The sequence below is a fragment of the Oncorhynchus mykiss genome, chromosome 22, assembly GCF_057628025.1.
Source record: "Oncorhynchus mykiss isolate SJ-2025 chromosome 22, ASM5762802v1, whole genome shotgun sequence".
NCBI lineage: Eukaryota > Metazoa > Chordata > Actinopteri > Salmoniformes > Salmonidae > Oncorhynchus > Oncorhynchus mykiss.
The window spans coordinates 7842565-7861475 of NC_143043.1; the positions used below are offsets into that span (position 1 = coordinate 7842565).

An 18911-nucleotide genomic window follows, 5' to 3' on the forward strand; every position below is an offset into this window, starting at 1 on the left:
CAAATGACTGAGGCTGCAGTCTGGCAATAGCATCTCCAGTCCATCTGTAGAAATAGGCAGAGCTGAGGCAGAGTTCATCACTGACACATGGAATGAAAAGGGTGTTGTATTACTGGACATTTGTGATGTACTGTATTATTAGTCATCACCTCATTGTGGATGTGTTGAGTGCCAGGTCTCTTTGTACCTCATGTATCTGTGAACACATACACACAGTCACTGTTCAAATACCAATGGCAGTTAGGGATACGTAATATCTGACAAAAACATATACTATGTTCAAGTTTGAACAGGTCTGACTAAACCTACATAATTCTGTTCTCCCCATTGACGAATGTTGGTGAGCAAGCAAGAGGTGACGCCTTTGACAGAGCCCCATTGATGGGCATTGTAGCAAAGATCAGCTCCTGGCCTCACCAAAAATACTGGTCGGTCACACACAAACAGACAGAGCATTTATTACATGATTAATGATGGTTATGATTAGCCTGGTGGAACTAACCTGTTCGCTGTGTTCACCTTTCTATTTCACTTCAGTTATTATAAAATGTAAAGTGAAAAAGAATGAAGACAGCGATCAGGCTGGTTCCACCAGACTAGGTTATGCCCTGGACATTATATGCATCCAAGTAGAAAACAAGTAACAAATAATTTATGTAAACTGACATTTATGTTTCACAATTGGGTTATCAAATGTATTAAAGAAATGAAGGTTACCTTGTGTATTTGTACAAATAATGAGCCTGTAAAATCTGTTGCTGTTGAAGGTTGCTGGCTGGATACTTGCCAACATGTGGCTGACCGTTCCATTCACAGGAATGCTTACAGCGAGGGCATGTCTGCATGATGCTGATGAGGGCCCCATGGCTGGTCTTCCCTATGCTGCATGTTCGGCTGCAAACTGCAGCAGGCAATCTTATGAGGTGGTGATGACTGGGAAGGCCTGTGACAGGGTGATTTCATAGACAACCAAGTGGTGAATTGCATTTTTTTTCTAAAGGACAAAGCTTTTTGTTAATGCACTTCAGAACCAAAATTACTCTACTAGTTGTAGCTGCTTGACTGGGGAATGAGCTTACTAGTTTATCAAACAGAATATTTTTTTAATACAACTTTTCACATCATAACGCATTGCCTGTTGTTGATGAAGCTGTCTGTGTCATCAGGGCAGTAACTCGGGTACTTGTGTCGCATGACACACTTTTATTCTGAGGTCTTGCCTGACAAGCTGTGAAAATAGCAAGTGAACAATTATTTAAATTATTTTTGGAGGTCGCTAAACCACTGCAATCACATTGCCGGACGACATGTTATGATACCCACCTTTGCTCCTTCTCGTAGGTCCCGGCATCCTTTCATGACCAGGGGATCAGTCTGACACCCAACTGTGCACTTTGAAAAACAGGGTAAACGATTGTCATCCTCTCAATTATAAACATAGCTCGGGAAATAGCGTAATCTTGTTTGGAAGCTCATTCTATGCTTTACAGATGCAGACTGAATGGCTCCAGATTGGATTAGATTCAGGCTGGTGATGCCATTACACTATGCAACCAACTTTGACATGTTTTGCTATGGTCCTGGGTTGGTTTGAGTTTGTTGCTGCTAGTTAGTACACTGTTGTAGTCAGACATGGGTTAACTAGTTCCACCATAGCTGCATCAAATACTTAGTGCCTTCGGAAAGTATTCAGACCCCTCGACTTTTTCCACATTTTGTTATGTAACAGCCTTATTCTAAAATGGAAGAAATAAAACTTCAGCAATCTACACACAATACCCTATAATGACAATGCGAAAACAAGTTTAGAAACATTTACAAATGTATTAACAATAAAAACAGAATCCCCTTATTTAGGCACACACCTGTCTATATAAGGTCTCACAGTTGACAGCGCTTGACAGAGCAAAAACCAAGCAATGAGGTCGAAGGAATTGTCCGTAGAGCTGTGTAGCGGCACAGATCTGGGGAAGGGTACCAGAAAATGTCTGCAGCATTGAAGGTCCACAAAGAACACAGTGGCTTCCATCATTCTTAAATGTCTGCAGCATTGAAGGTCCACAAAGAACACAGTGGCTTCCATCATTCTTAAATGGAAGATGTTTGGAACCACCAATACTCTTCCTAGAGCTGTCGGCCCGCCCAAACTGAGCAATCAGGCGAGAAGGACCTTGGTCAGGGAGGTGAACAAGAACCCGATGGTCACACTGACAGAGCTCCAGAGTTCCCCTGTGGAGATGGGAGAACATTCCAGACGGACAACCATCTCTACAGCACTCCGCCAATAAGCTTTTATGGTAGAGTGTCCAGACAGAAACCACTCAGTAAAAAGGATCATGAGGGCGCTTAGAGTTTTCCAAAAAAAGGCACCTTAAGACTCTCAGACCATGAGAAAATATTTTCTGGCCTGATGAAACCAGGATTGAACTCTTTGGCCTGAATGCCAAGCATGACGTCTGGAGGAATCCTGGCACCATCGCTACGGTGAAGCATGGTGGTGGCAACATCATGCTGTGGGGATGTTTTTCAGTGGCAGGGACACAAGTCAGAATTGAGGGATAGATGAATGGAGAAAAGTACAGAGAGATCCCTGATGAAAACCTGCTCTGGAGCACTCAGGACCTTGGAAGGTGAACCTTTGCGCCAGTCTAACAGGATAACGACCCTAAGCACACAACCAAGACAATGCAGTGGTGGCTTCGGCACAAGTCTCTGAATGTCCTTGAGTGGGCCCAGCCAGAGCTCAAACTTGAACCCAATCAAACATCTCTGGAGAGACTTGAAAATAGCTGTGCAGCAACACTCCCCATCCATTCCGACAGAGCTTGAGAGGATCTATAGAGAAGAATGGGGGAAACTCCCCAAATACAGGTGTGCCAAGCTTGTAGCGTTATACCCAATAAGACTCCAGGCTTTAATCACTGCTAAAGGAGCTACAACATAAGTACTGAGTAAAAGGGCTGAAAACTTATGTAAATGTGATATTTCAGTATTTCAGAAAGTGTGTAGACTGAGGAAGGAAAAAACAAATGTAATCCATTTTAGGATAAGGCAGTAATGTAACAAAATGTGGAAAAAGTCTCGGAAGCCATTGTGACTGTCTAAATTACACTAAGAGTGGCTTGGAAATACAATGATTACTAAAGTAGGCAAATAATTAGTAGGAAATATATATTATGCCAATGTTTCCATTACTGTTACTAGCAAAGATCTTCAAAAATAGCTACCAATGCCTATGTTTGCCATCTAAAATACGGTGGTCCCTCAATCTTAGTTAGCTGGCTAAAGTTATATTGCAACTAAAGTCAATCTGGCACCACAATCATGACAAAAGGTTTTCCTAATGATTATTTGCCTTCTTTTGAAATGAGTGTTTCCAAACCAAATCGGGTTGTATTGAGGTAGGCTAACATTAGCCAGCTTTCTAGTTAGGGTAGCTAGCTCGCTAAAATGTAAGCTATGCTAGCAATGAGAGTGAAAATGATTATCAAAATACACATAAGCAGATACATAACAAGCAGTCTAGCTACAGGTGTACTCACCACCACTGGGGACCAACGAACTCCAACGACCTGCTCTGCATGATAGGGTCCTTCGGCAGGGCATGCAAACCAGATGGCTGTGCATCCTGCTTGAAGCAGTCCTTGCATGGTCAATCCATATTGGGCTTTTCAGTCTTAAACGTCTGATCCTTTGAACGCGTTGGAGGTGATGAAATAACGGCTCCCCATTCAATGAAGGGAAGCGAAGTGGACGGAGGGGTGATTTGAATGTGGAGCTTGGCAAAAGGAGGCATGTTTTGTTGACATAATTGTTACCAAACTGAATCTTCATTTACTTGTTTTGACCCACCCGTTGTGAACCCCAGCAATTGATCTCTCATGCGGTTATAAAAAGGTACAAACATTAACTTCATTTCACCAGTTCAAAAGAAAATGGGAAGCCAACTAGAAAACACATTCAGCCAAACAAAAAATGAATAGTTACATTTTCTAAGGCCTCCACTACCTCAGTTTACAGCAAGTGTAGGGGCCACACTTTTGACAGGAGATGAAAGCTACAAATTGCACATTTGAATAAAAATTCCAAGCCCTGGTCACCATGCTATGACACAATTCATTCGAGAGGAGGGGTTTCTACTTTCCAGAGCGACTTACAGTAGTGAGTGCAAACATTTCACACATTTTTTATTAGTACTGGTCCCCTGTGGGAATTGAACCCACAACCTTGGCATTGTAAGCACCATTCTCTACCAACTGAGCCACACGCAACCTTTCCAGACGGCCAACAATTATGCTAGGAGTCAGGCCAAAATCACTCCCAAAGTTCATTCCACATCTCCAACTAGAACCACGCAGGACTAGTCATCTCACCTCAGAGTGGTCACTGCTTTATGATCTAAGCCCAACACTTTTTCTCTGAAGGACATTCAAATGTAAACGCAATAAGAGAGCAGCTGGTTTGAGTGACGACAGAGGTTGCTCCACCTCACCTTCTCAGGGTCAAACATGGTATGTCTGGATGGGATACTTTGTGTAATGCATATTTTCACAATTCACATCAGTCTTTGAACTTCAATGTGCTGCTAACCTGATAGACGTTAATGGAAAGCATGGGGACGTAGGGTTTTGACCAAAAACTAATTTGCCCAAATATAACATTTTTGCTGGAGTACCCATGTCTATTAACATTTACAGTGCATTCGGAAAGTATTCAGACCCCTACCCTTTTACCACATATTGTTACGTTACAGCCTTATTCTAAAATTGATAAAATAATTTTATGATTTGGAAACACACCGCTCTCTATATAAAAAGGTCCCACAGTTGACAGCGCATGTCAGAGCAAAAACCAAGCCATGACGTCGAAGGAATTGTCCGTAGACCTCCGAGACAGGATTGTGTAGAAGCACAGATCTGGGGAAGGGTTTGGAACCACCAAGAACTTCCTAGAGCTGTGCGCCCACCAAAACTGAGCAATCAGAGGAGAAGGGCCTTGGTCAGGGAGGTGACCAAGAACTCGATCACCCTGACATAGCTCCAGAGTTACTCTGTGGAGATTGGAGAACCTTCCAGAAGGACAACCATCTCTGCAGCACTCTACCAATCAGGCCTTTATGGTAGTGGCCAGAAGGAAGATACTCTTCAGTAAAAAGGCACAAAACAGTCCACTTGGAGTTTGCCAAAACCACCTAAAGGACTCTCAGACCATGAGAAACAAGATTCTTTGGTCTGCTGAAACCAAGATTGAACTCGTTGGCCTGAATTCCAAGAGTCACATCTGAAGGAAACCTGGCACCGCTCAACACCCGGCCAATACCATCCCTACGGTGAAGCATGGTGGTGGCAGCATCATTAAGCCGTGGGGATGTTTTTCAGCAGCAGGGATTGGGAGACTAGTCAGGATCAAGGGAAAGATGAATGGAGCAAAGAGAGAGATTCTTGATGAAAACCTGCTCCAGAGCGCTCAGGACCTCAGACTAGGGCAAAGGTTCACCTTCCAACAGGACAACGACCCTAAGCACACAGAAAAGACAACACAGGAGTAGCTTCAGGACAAGTCTCAATGTCCTGGCGTGGCCCAGCCAGAGCCCAGAGTTTAATATCTCTGGAGAGAGAATAGATGTGCAGTGACTTCCCATTTAACCTGACAGAGCTTGAGAGGATCTGCAGAGAAGAATGAGAGAAACTCTCCAAATACAGGTGTGCCAAGCTTGTAACGTCATACCCAAGAAAATCCGAGGCAATAATCACTGCCAAAGGTGCTTCAAAAAGTACTTTGTAAAGGGTCTGAATACTTTTTTTTTTATTAACATTTGCAAACATTTCTAAAAACCTGTTTTCGCTTTGTCATTATGGGGTATTGTGAGTAGATTGAATTAAATAATAAATAAAAAATCCCCATCAATTTTAAAATAAGGCTGTAAAGTTTTTTTAAAGTGGAAGGGTTTGAATACTTTCCGAATGCACTGTATGTTGCAGCTTCACCAATATGGACAGTGCGATAATCCCTGTTGATGTCCTGTGGTGTTTGCTGCAGCAGGGAGGAGTGCGAGACAACGGGTGCTAGTCACGGTCACTCGCTGTTCTTTTAAAAAACAAATCAAATCAATTGAGGTCGGACTCTCTCTTGTAATATTGTAATATTATTTCATTAAACAGAGCGCTTAAAGAATCAGACAAGCTCAGTGCATATAGCTTATTTGATTAAAATGCATAGGATGTGTCAATATACAGTATGGAACAATACACGTTTCAAAATAGTGACCAATTGATTGGTCGAATGAACAGATGACTCTCGGTCGACCAAGATAATTGTTTTTGTCGAGGACAGCCCTAATACATATAAACTACACGGTCTACATTCCCTTATCACTCTCCGGGGGTAAATATTCACAGCAGCAATAGACAGAGGCTGGAATGAGGGCTCGTAGGCCTGTTGTAAGGCAGGTCCTCACCAGACATCACCGGCAACAACATCGCCTACGGGCTCAAACCCACCATCGCTGGACCAGACAGGACTGGCAAAAAGTGCTCTTCACCGACGAGCCGCGGTTTTGTCTCACCAGGGGTGATGGTCGGATTTGCGTTTATCGTCAAAGGAATGAACGTTACACCGAGGCCTGTACTCTGGAGCAGGATCAATTTGGAGCTGGAAGGTCCGTCATGGTCTGGGGCGGTGTGTCACAGCATCATCGGACTGAGCTTGTTGTCATTGTAGGAAATCTCAACGCTGTGCGTTACAGGGAAGACGACATCCTCCCTCATGTGATACCCTTCCTGCAGGCTCATCCTCACATGACCCTCCAGCATGACAACGGCACCAGCCATATTGCTCGTTCTGTGCGTGATTTCTTGCAAGACAGGAATGTCAGTTCTGTCAAGACCAGCGAAGAGCCCGGATCTCAATCCCCTTGAGCACGTCTGGGACCTGTTGGATCAGAGGGTGAGGGCTAGGGCCATTCCCCCAGAAATGTCCGGGAACTTGCAGGTGCCTTGGTGGAAGAGTGGGGTAACATGTCACAGCAAGAACTGACAAATCTGGTGCAGTCCATGAGGAGGAGATGCACTGCAGTATTTAATGCAACTGGTGGCCACAGCAGATACTGACTGACTTTTGATTTTGAATGCCCCTTTGTTCAGGGACACATTATTCAATTTCTGTTAGCCACATGTCTGTGGAACTTGTTCAGTTTAAGATTCAATAACTGAGACATATGTTCAAACATATATTTACACATGTTAAGTTTACTGAAAATAAACGCAGTTGACAGTCAGAGGACGTAACTTTTTTTTGCTGAGTTTAGGTATGCAAGCTTTGACATCAGTTTTTAACATCGGCGTTAAACTAGACAGACATCGGGCCGATACCAATGTTGGCATTTTTAGCTAATATCGGACGATTCCGATATATTGTGCATCGCTAATTCTGAGTAATGGAATATGTGAGTACTAGCAAGTATTTACAATTAATAATATACTTTAGAACCAAAACACAGCAAGACTTTAGCTTGCAGAGCCCTGCCTGCAACACACACACACACACACACACACACACGTCAACCCCCATACCAGTCAAGTGGGTTGAACTATTTGCCACACGCACACACACAACCTTTCAACCCCCAGCTATTCCCAGTTCCCACAACAGTCAAGTGGGTTAAATTATTGGCCAGGCTACAGTGATAACTGTGGCACTTTGCATAGAGTGAGCAAGAAACTCTACTATACCATGACTCATGTCCTAGCAACAACATTCCCAGCCATGACAATGGGCACGCTTAGAGACTTCAACAATGGGTAAATCAGTTTATTGACCGGAAAATCTATGGATTAGACACCATGGCCTTGGGCTGGGAGACATGGCCTAAAATCATATACATCTCAGTTATTTTAAAACTATGGATGATTCATGATCTATAGCTAAATGTTTTCTCTGCAAAAAAGCTTTGTTGTATAATAAAAGGTCAAATACACTGCATTTCAAAACACTCAGTAATAATATAATGGAAGTCTTGTGAAGTTATACCTAGGCTAAATTTAAACCTTCCACAATCATAAGACACACTAATTATTTATTCAAAATATTTGTACCTGTTTTTTTGCAATAATCACTGATCTGGCTTTCAAGTCAGTCCATTAAAATATTTTTGTTACAAATTTAACCAGAATCATGCATAGTGCACATTCACTAACAATTATTAACTTTGTAGCAAGCATTATAGAAAAAGAACACAGCTCTCAAACAATCTCTCAACCACAAGCCCACGTGCTAGTGAGTAGGCAGCTAATCTCTATATTTCAAGTTTAGCCACCGGGAATATTTGTAGAATTGCAGCAGACTTGCTTTAAAACTGCAAATTTGCTCTACTCTATGGCAAACTGTGTGGAATTGATCAAAATGTACAAAAATTATGTTGGATGTGGGTATGCGAGCAACTGCAGCCCCTCATGAGTTCAGATGTTTTCTGGTACTGGAATGCCGCGCACTTAACAAACTAAGCATTAATTTTCCACAGTAAATGTTCGTTAATTCTCCCCTTTTAGCAGTGTCTGCTCTGCGCAATTTGAGTAGTTGAGACATAAAAATGGTATCTTTACAAAGGTTGGATCAAACCTCAAATGCATAGCTAGTTGAAGACCCTTCTCAGAGGAAGAAGTGATCTCATCTTTGTTGTTGTGGCAGGGGGAGCTACTTGTGTGTGTGTGTGTGTGTGTGTGTGTGTGTGTGTGTGTGTGTGTGTGTGTGTGAACAGAGAGGAAGAGGTGACGCGAGAGGTATCACTCTCGCCAAATTCTGTACAATATAAACTCAATGCGTTTCTCTGGGCTTATTTTGGACCTAAGCTTGGTCGCCTGCCTTCCCACCTTTGGAATATCACGCAAAAACATAAATTCGCCCAGCTCTAACTGCGCCCACTGAACAGTAATGAGCATGGTACCTATTCACTGCTTTTCATACCTGTGGAAGCTGCCATTGACCTTGATTAACAAACCATCAAACAGGCAAAGCATAAATATAGGATTGAATCCTACTACACCGGCTCCGAAGCTCGTCGGATGTGGAAGGTCTTGCAAAATATTATGAACAACAAAGGGTTGCTGAATACTTCTATGCTTGCTTCGAAGCAAGCAACACTGAAGCACGTCTGAGAGCAGCAGCTGTTCCAGACGACTGTGTGATCACACTCACCGTAGCCGATGTGAGTAAGATCGTCAAACAGTTCAACATTCCCAGGTCGCAGGGCCAGACAGATTCCCAGGATGTGTACTCTGATTCACTTAAATGTTTTACCTGTTCCTGGCCAAGTCCGTAATAAATACATGTTTCAAGCATACCACCATAGTCTCTGAGCCCAAGAACACCAAGGTAACCTGCCTAAATGACTGCCGACACGTACCACTCACGTCTGTAGCCATGAAATGTTTCGAAAGGCATGTCACGACTCACATCACCACCATCATCCCAGAAACCCTAGACCCACTCCATTTTGCATACTGCCCCAACAGATCCACAGATGATGCTGTCTCTATTGCACTCCACACTGTCCTTTTCCACCTGGACAAAAGGAGCACCTACATGAGAATGCTGTTCATTGACTACAGGTCAGCGTTTAACAGCATAGTGCCCTCAAAGCTCATCACTAAGCTAAGGACACTGAGACTAAACACATCCCTCTGCAACTGGATCCTGGACTTTCTGACGGGCCACCCCCAGTTGGTAAGGGTAGGCAACAACACATCTGCCATGCTGATTCTCAACAAGGGGGCCATTCAGGGGTGCGTGCCCAGCCCCCTCCTGTACTCCCTGTTCCCCCACAACTGTGTGGCCAAGCATGACACCAACACCATCATTGCTGACGACACAACGGTGGTAGGCCTCATCACCGACAATGATGAGACAGCCTAATGGGAGGAGGTCAGAGACCTGGAAGTGTGGTGCCAGAACAAACCCTCCCTCAAGAAAAAGGAGATGATCGTGGACTACAGGAAAAGGAAGACAGAGTATTTCCCCCCCATTTTTTACGCTGCAGCTACTCGCTGTTTATTATCTATGCATAGTCACACTACCCTACCCACAGTGCCTTGTAATACTTGCAAGTATTCATCCCCCTTGGAGTTTTTCCAATTTTGTTGCATTGCAATTTAAATTGTAATGGACATACACAAAATAGTCCAAATTGGTGAAGTGAAATAAAAAATAAATAAAAAAACTGTGTGCATATGTCTTCACCCCCTTTGCTATGAAGCCCCTAAATAAGATCTGGTACAACCAATTGCCTTCAGAAGTCACATAATTTGTCAAATAAAGTCCACCTGTGTGCAATCAAAGTATCACATGATCCCTCACATGATCTCAGTACATACAGTTGAAGTCGGAAGCCAAATACATTTAAAATCAGTTGTTCACAATTCCTGGCATTTAATCCTAGTTAAAAAATCCCCTGTTTTAGGTCAGTTAGGATCACCACTTTATTTTAAGAATGTGAAATGTCAGAATAATAGTAGAGAGAACGATTTATGAATGCTTTTATTTCTTTCATCACATTCCCAGTGGATCAGAAGTTTACATACACACAATTAGTATTTGGTAGCATTGCCTTTAAATTGTTTAACTTGGGTCAAATGTTTTGGGTAGCCTTCCACAACCTTCCCACAATAAGTTGGGTGAATTTTGGCCGATCCCTCCTGACAGAGCTGCTGTAACTGAGTCAGGTTTACAGGCTTTTTCAGGTCTGCCCACACATTTTCTATGGGATTGAGGTCAGGGCTTTGTGATTTCCGCTCCAATACCTTGACTTTGTTGTCCTTAAGCAATTTTGCCACAACTTTGGAAGTATGCTTGGGGTCATTGTCCATTTGGAAGACACATTTGCAACCAAGCTTTAAAACTTCCTGACTGATGTTTTGATGTTGCTTCAACATATCCACATAATTTTCCATCCTCATGATGCCATCTGTTTTGTGAAGTGCACCAGTCCCTCCGGCAGCAAAGCATCCCCAAAACATGATGCTGCCACACCCGTGCTTCATGGTTGGGATGGTGTTCTTCGGCTTGCAAGCCTCCCCCTTTTGCTCCAAACATAACGATGGTCATTATGGCCAAACAGTTCTATTTTTGTTTCATCAGACCAGAGGACCAGAGGACATTTCTCCAAACAGTAGTCTGGCTTTTTTATGGCGGTTTTGGAGCAGTGGCTTCTTTCAGGTTGTCGATATAGGACTCATTTTTACTGTGGATATAGATACTTTTGTACCCGTTTCCTCCAGCATCTACACAAGATCCTTTGCTGTTGTTCTGGGTTTGATATGCACTTTTTGCACGAAAGTACGTTCATCTCTAAGAGACATAATGTGTCTCCTTCCTGAGCGGTATGACAGCTGCGTGGTCCCATGGTGTTTATACTATTGTTTGTACAGATGAACGTGGTACATTCAGGCGTTTGGAAATTGCTCCCAAGGATGAACCAGAGTTGTGGAGGTCTTACATTTTTTTTCTGAGGTCTTGGCTGATTTCTTTTGATTTTCCCATGATGTCAAGCAAAGAGACACTGAGTTTGAAGGTAGGCCTTGAAATACATCCACAGGTACACCATCAATTGACTCAAATTGTGTCAATTAGCCTTTCAGAAGCTTCTAAAGCCATTACATAATTTTCTGGAATTTTCCAAGCTGTTTAAAAGGCACAGTCAACTTAGTGTATGTAATCTTCTGACCCACTGGAATTGTGATATAGTGAATTATAAGTGAAATAATCTGTCTGTTGTTGGAAAAATTACTTGTGTCATGCACAAAGTAGATGTCCTAACTGACTTGCCAAAATTATAGTTTGCTAAAAAGATACTTGTGGAGTGGTTGAAAAACTAGTTTTAATGACTCCAACCTAAGTGTTTGTAAACTTACGAATTCAACTGTATATCGAGAATACAGTATATAAAAACACAGTACAAAACCCCATAGCACATTGGATAGAATTGCAGGAAATTAGCAGCAGGTGTCCGGAATATGAATAATAACGCCGATACCAATTATTGGAGGATCAAAAAAATCTGATACCGATTAAATCGGCCAATTCTTTTTCAATTTTTTTTAATAATGACAATTACAACAATACTGAATGAACACTTATTTTAACTTAATATAATACATCAATAAAATCAATTTAGCCTCAAATAAGGATTCACCAAACTAATGGCACCATAAGCTCCACGGCATTGTCGCTAACATTGTATTTTCAACTGGAATTAGAGTGTTTCTGACGTATTTGCTGCCAACGTGGCACTTTGTAAAAGTCTGAAGGCTGGTCTCAACAATACACTGTTTAAAATGGAGAAATGTATCCCAATGAGCTAGATAAAGTGAACATGATTCAATTCTAGTTTGACTTGGTTCTTATGTAGCAATAGTTATTTAAATCATGTGAAAGACATTTGGACCAAATTATACAGGTGTAAAATATCCCAGCTCGTTGGACATAACACCTACTCACAGTATTACACCACTAAGCTTTCCCTTGTGAGTTCTTACTACTATTAACACAATAACAAGCGTCATTAATGATTGCAAAACATTTATTACATTTATGTAGATAATGCTCCCCAATCTATCAATTTCGACTACAGCTTGCTTCTATGAGGTAAGTGAGTAAAGTGTCGATCTCCTCCCTGTATTCAATCTGACAGCTGCACAAATCAATGGACAGAACTTTGACAAATTAAATAATGGGCTGCAGTGAGATTCAGAGATACATCATTTAGTATGGAATAGTTCCATTCTGAAACTCCACTTTCTCCAGACTAGTGTGCACTGCATGAGCTTAGTACACTCCAGAGAAGAGCTGGGCGATATGAACAAAAATACATACTGATAAATCAAACCATGTTTTACCATAACTACGCTCTCTTGATGTAGGCATATTCACTGCAAACGGCGCGCACTGCAGGAGCATCAAAACCATACTAACTAGATCCTAATCCGGTTGTGAAGTGGTGCACTCAACATAAACTCAATATTAAGAGGTGAGAAATAACATTCTATATTTATAGAAAGCTGTGACGCTCCTCTCTACAACTACAATAGTAGCTGCTTTGAAAAATGTATTTTTCCCCCGCAATAGCATTTTGAGCAACGGTCATGCTTGTGCTTCTCAGTTCCTATGTGCGCACAGTTGGGAGAGGGAGTGAGAGTCAGCAGCCCACAGTGAAACAGGGATAGGCACATAAACTTGCATAGCAAGTATTACGATAATGCATAGGCTATTACTGTTGGCTAAATAATGGTTTTAGAACAATCCACAGAAACAGTTGTGTAGTAAATGACCAACATTTCGGTAAGAGGAAGGCAATTTCGGTGATGTTAATTTTCATTTTATCATCCCAGCTCTACTCAAGGGTCCCCATCCCAACCTCTGGTTAGATATGAAGCAAGACACTGGACAAACAGTGAAGGAATGTGATTTCTGAGGGCAGACTTTGGACTTGAGAAAGCCCCTGTCAACAGACCAAAGTCATTCTGTGCACATCAAAGTGGAATTATAAGTTCAGATGAAAGATATCGTTCTCTTTGCATCCTGACCTGATTATCGACATTCAATAGACTAGGTCTCAATCACAACTCCATTTTTATTGGGTATACAATGTCAATCCAGCACATAGTGTTTGCTTGTGGAACTATGCTATCCATGGGACTATGCTATGGAACACACTTTCACTAGCCAAATATCACTGAATCAACCAAAATCTTAAAAACACAGTTCAACATAATTCACAAAATACCAATGAAAACTAATTGTATCATTACTTTCACCAATATTTTTGCCTTAGAGCAGGGGTTCTCAAACTTTTTTGGAATAGAGACCCTGGTGATGGCAAATTAATCAGGGATCCCATCATAATCAGAAAACAACTAGAGTGGGATAAAAATAGCATACAAGGAGTTTAACTAGGACTTCTGCAGTGCATGGCCGGACTAACCAAACCTCCGGCAACGGCTAGGAACATTTTAAAGATCTGGCTCTTGTCATCAGAGAGAACATTTTGCCGTTTCCAAGCTACTTTCCTGCAAATCTACACATTTTGTCATTGGACAGAGAATTTTTTTTGTGGATGCAGCTTTAAAGGTCCAATACAGGAAAACTGAACATTTGCTCTTATTGGCCAAGAGGTTTGGAACTCTGTTATTGGTCTATAAGATCACATGGAATTAAATATATCAATCACTCAGTCCATTTACACTTATTTCAGAAAAAAAAACGTGCAGGGATGATCAAATGAAATAATTCAGAAAGCCTTGCAAATTGAAATACAGCCTGAGGTTGTTTATTAACCGGTACACCTGCAACTATTTTCTCCCCTGATGGTTCCTTATCAGCAGGGCCAATATAAAATAACTCATACAATAAATATTGACTCGAAGAAAGTAATCTACCGTTCACAATAAGAAACGACACGGACAATGTTTCTAATAGCTGACGCTGGTTACATTATAGCACAGTTACATCATCGCAAACAGCATTTCCCAAATAACTGTAGATTATTTTCAGGACAAAAGGTAATTTAGCATAGACAGCCCTACTTTACATTCGCCTACAGGTGTCAACCTTCCAATAGTTTTGGTCAATGAAAGTTGTAAAACCATCGTCTAAGTGTATTTCAATATTTTACTCTTTTATTAAAACTGTATCCCTACATTACCAACAATCTTCCCAAATGTTCTGTCAACGGTAACATTACGACGTTTCGAGAGACAAAGACCCAACAAGTTGTAGACATCTGAGCAGCTACATTTCCAAATTGTTTATAGTTTTTCTTAGGGCTTACCTGGCCATTGCGATGCTGCTGGTGTCAGAAGAACCAGGACAAAGCACAGTGGTGGCCACGAGCAACACCTGCAACGAGGTAGCACATCGTGTATTAATAATAATAATAATATCTTTCGATTTCTTTACATCCACCAAGAGCGTAAATGAATAAAAAAATACCTCATTTCCATCTCTGTTTTGGTAGTGACCAAGTTCAAAGGCTACATGTGATTTCTGGGCAAATAAATGTAAAACTTTTCGCTATTTCCCTGGTCCCCCACGATTGATTCCAAGCCGGTTGAACAGCTGATGCTCGGCTGGTTACAGAGAAAATTGTGGGAGAGAAAAGTGACCTACATAATCTGACAAAGGAGAATCCTTCTGGGTCCTAAAGAATGTTATTTTCTGTCTGTAGGGGCCTTCTGCGTCTTCTTCTTCAATGAGGTTTAGTGGCGGTTGGCATCCAATAAATGTTGCATTACCACCACCTATTTATTACACTGTAGTATAACTCCCTTACACCACTTAACACACCCTGTAACTCTTCTGTTGAAAAGTCTCGCACACCCGAAAAAACCTCTGCAGCTGCGACAAATGCCTCAATTTTCTGCAATTTACGTTATGTCCCTGCAGTACAATTTTTAACCATTGCTATAAATGCTAAAAATCCAATCTTACTGAAACATACAGTCGGCCAAAAAGTATTTAGTCAGCCACCAATTGTGCAAGTTCTCCCACTTAAAATGATGAGGCCTGTAATTTTCATCATAGGTACACTTCAACTATGACAGACAAAATGAGAGAAAACAAATCCAGAAAATCACATTGTAGGATTTTTAATGAATTTATTTGCAAATTATGGTGGAAAATAAGTATTTGGTCAATAACAAAAGTTTATCTCAATACTTTGTTATATACACTTTGTTGGCAATGACAGAGGTCAAACGTTTTCTGTAAGTCTTCACAAGGCTTTCACACACTGTTGCTGGTATTTTGGCCCATTCCTCCATGCAGATCTCCTCTAGAGCAGTGATGTTTGGGGGCTGTTGCTGAGCAACATGGACTTTCAACTCCCTCCAAAGATTTTCTATGGGGTTGAGATCTGGAGACTGGCTAGACCACTCCAGGACCTTGAAATGCTTCTTACGAAGCCACTCCTTCGTTGCCCGGGCAGTGTTTTTGGGATCATTGTCATGCTGAAAGACCCAGCCACGTTTCATCTTCAATGCCCTTGCTGATGGAAGGAGGTTTTCACTGAAAATCTCACGATACATGGCCCCATTCATTCTTTCCTTTACACGGATCAGTCGTCCTGGTCCCTTTGCAGAAAAACAGCCCCAAAGCATGATGTTTCCACCCCATGCTTCACAGTAGGTATGGTGTTCTTTGGATGCAACTCAGTATTCTTTGTCCTCCAAACACGATGAGTTGAGTTTTTACCAAAAAGCTATATTTTGGTTTCATCTGACCATATGACATTCTCCCAATCTTCTTCTGGATCATCCAAATGCTCTCTAGCAAGTCCCTGGCGGCGTAGTGTGTTACTGATGGTAGGCTTTGTTACTTTGGTCCCAGCTCTCTGCAGGTCATTCACTAGGTCCCCCCGTGTGGTTCTGGGATTTTTGCTCACCGTTCTTGTGATCATTTTGACCCCACGGGGTGAGATCTTGCGTGGAGCCCCAGATCGAGGGAGATTATCAGTGGTCTTGCATGTCTTCCATTTCCTAATAATTGCTCCCACAGCTTATTTCTTCAAACCAAGCTGCTTACCTATTGCAGATTCAGTCTTCCCAGTCTGGTGCAGGTCTACAATTTTGTTTCTGGTGTCCTTTGACAGCTCTTTGGTCTTGGCCATAGTGGAGTTTGGAGTATGACTGTTTGAGGTTGTCTTTTATACTGATAACAAGTTCAAACAGGTGCCATTAATACAGGTAACGAGTGGAGGACAGAAGAGCCTCTTAAAGAAGAAGTTACAGGTCTGTGAGAGCCAGAAATCTTGCTTGTATGTAGGTGACCAAATACTTATTTTCCACCATAATTTGCAAATAAATTCATAAAAAATCCTACAATGTGATTTTGTGGATTTTTTCCCCTCATTTTGTCTGTCATCGTTGAAGTGTACCTATGATGAAAATTACAGGCCTCTCTCATCTTTTTAAGTGGGAGAACTTGCACAATTGTAGGACAGCAGAGTCCCACCACCTTACCACTGCTACACCTGGCTTTCAGCGGAGCCTTGTCTGGCATCGAAACAGTTCTTTCAGGCTCGTTTACTGCCTTTTAAAAAAACATAGCTGATATTGCTGACTTGCTTAAACAAATGTGGCTTCTACTGACAGTTGAGATGTACAAACTATGGCATAAGGACGAACAGCGATAAGAGGCAATCCGTCATTTCGATTAAGACATTATTGAGCGAGCAACGACGGATGTAGTCAATATAATTATTTGTTCAGCACTTTTGAAAACTACAGAAACAAAATTCAGAACATGGGTCGTTGTTACAGTGTACTTCCTGAACAACAAGTCAGAACTGTAAGATAAATAAAGGGGGCATATAATAAGACAATGAAAACTCATACAATATTCGATGATTACATTTCTCTAAAACAGGTTATAGGCTACATGTGCACCACCAAGTTAGAACAGTAGGCAAAATTAAGAGGTGAAAATAGACCAAATGATTAGGGTGAGGCACATTAAACGCTGTTTGGGTCTTTGCGTGTCAAAAAAGATACATGTCATATAACACTATATGACGTGTTAAATCATCTTTTAATTTGACACGTCAAATAACACAATTATATTATATAATGTTGTGTGTACTGAATTTGAATGTGCAAGCCAAGCGCCACCGCTATTATCGATAGCACTGTCAGAGCTGTACAAAAAAGTTGGCAAACAAGCACACACCGGGCCACGAACGAGTATTTGATACACTGCCGATTTTGCAGGTTTTCCTACTCACAAAGTATGTAGAGGTCTGTAATTTTTATCATAGGTACACTTCAACTGTGAGAGACGGAATCTAAAACAAAAATCCCCAAAATCGCATTGTATGATTTTTAAGTAATTATTTAGCATTTCATTGCATGACATAAGTATTTAATCACCTCCCAACCAGTAAGAATTCCGGCTCTCACAGACCTGTTAGTTTTTCTTTAAGAAGCCCTCCTGTTCTCCACTCATTACCTGTATTAACTGCACCTGTTTGAACTCGTTACCTGTATAAAGGACACCTGTCCACACACTCAATCAAACAGACTCCAACCTCTCCACAACGGCCAAGACCAGAGAGCTGTGGAAGGACATCAGGGATAAAATTGTAGACCTGCAAAAGGCTGGGATGGGCTACAGGACAATAGGCAAGCATCTTGGTGAGAAGGCAACAACTATTGGCGCAATTATTAGAAAATGGAGGAAGTTCAAGATGAAGGTCAATCACTCTCGGTCTGGGGCTCCATGCAAGATCTCACCTCGTGGGGCATCAATGATCATGAGGAAGGTGAGGTATCAGCCCAGAACTACAAGGCAGGACCTGGTCAATGACCTGAAGAGAGCTGGGACCACAGTCTCAAAGAAATCTATTAGCAACACACTACGCCGTCATGGATTAAAATCCTGCAGCGTACGCAAGGTCCCCCTGCTCAAGCCAGCGCATGTCCAGGTCCTTCTGAAGTTTGCCAATGACCATCTGGATGATCCAGAGGAGGAATGGGAGAAGGTCATGTGGTCTGATGAGACAAAAATATAACTTTTTGGTCTAAACTCCACTCGCCGTGTTTGGAGGAAGAAGAAGGATGAGTACAACCCCAAGAACACCATCCCAACCGTGAAGCATGGAGGTGGAAACATCATTCTTTCGGGATGCTTTTATGCAAAGGGGACAGGACGACTGCACCGTATTAAGGGGAGGATGGATGGGGCCATGTATCGCGAGATCTTGGCCAACAACCTCCTTCCCTCAGTAAGAGCATTGAAGATGGGTCGTGGCTGGGTCTTCCAGCATGACAACGACCTGAAACACACAGCCAGGGCAACTAAGGAGTGGCTCCGTAAGAAGCATCTCAAGGTCCTGGAGTGGCCTAGCCAGTTTCCAGACCTGAACCCAA

At 42.0% G+C, this 18911-nt stretch overlaps 1 protein-coding gene across 3 annotated transcripts in view; it reads right to left on the reverse strand.

Moving 5' to 3' along the window:
• LOC110501280 (collagen alpha-1(XVIII) chain) overlaps positions 1-15368 on the reverse strand; it is a 177229-nt gene extending 161861 nt beyond the window's left edge. For all 3 annotated transcript variants that reach the window (XM_090215271.1, XM_090215270.1, XM_021578715.3), the window contains exons 1-2: positions 14980-15368; positions 14819-14886 (exon numbers count right to left, since the gene is read on the reverse strand). In XM_090215271.1, coding sequence (XP_090071397.1) covers positions 14819-14886; positions 14980-14990 — 79 coding nt within the window. In that variant the 5' untranslated portion in view covers positions 14991-15368. The remainder of the gene's footprint in view (positions 1-14818; positions 14887-14979) is intronic.
• Positions 15369-18911: the final 3543 nt, after the last annotated feature.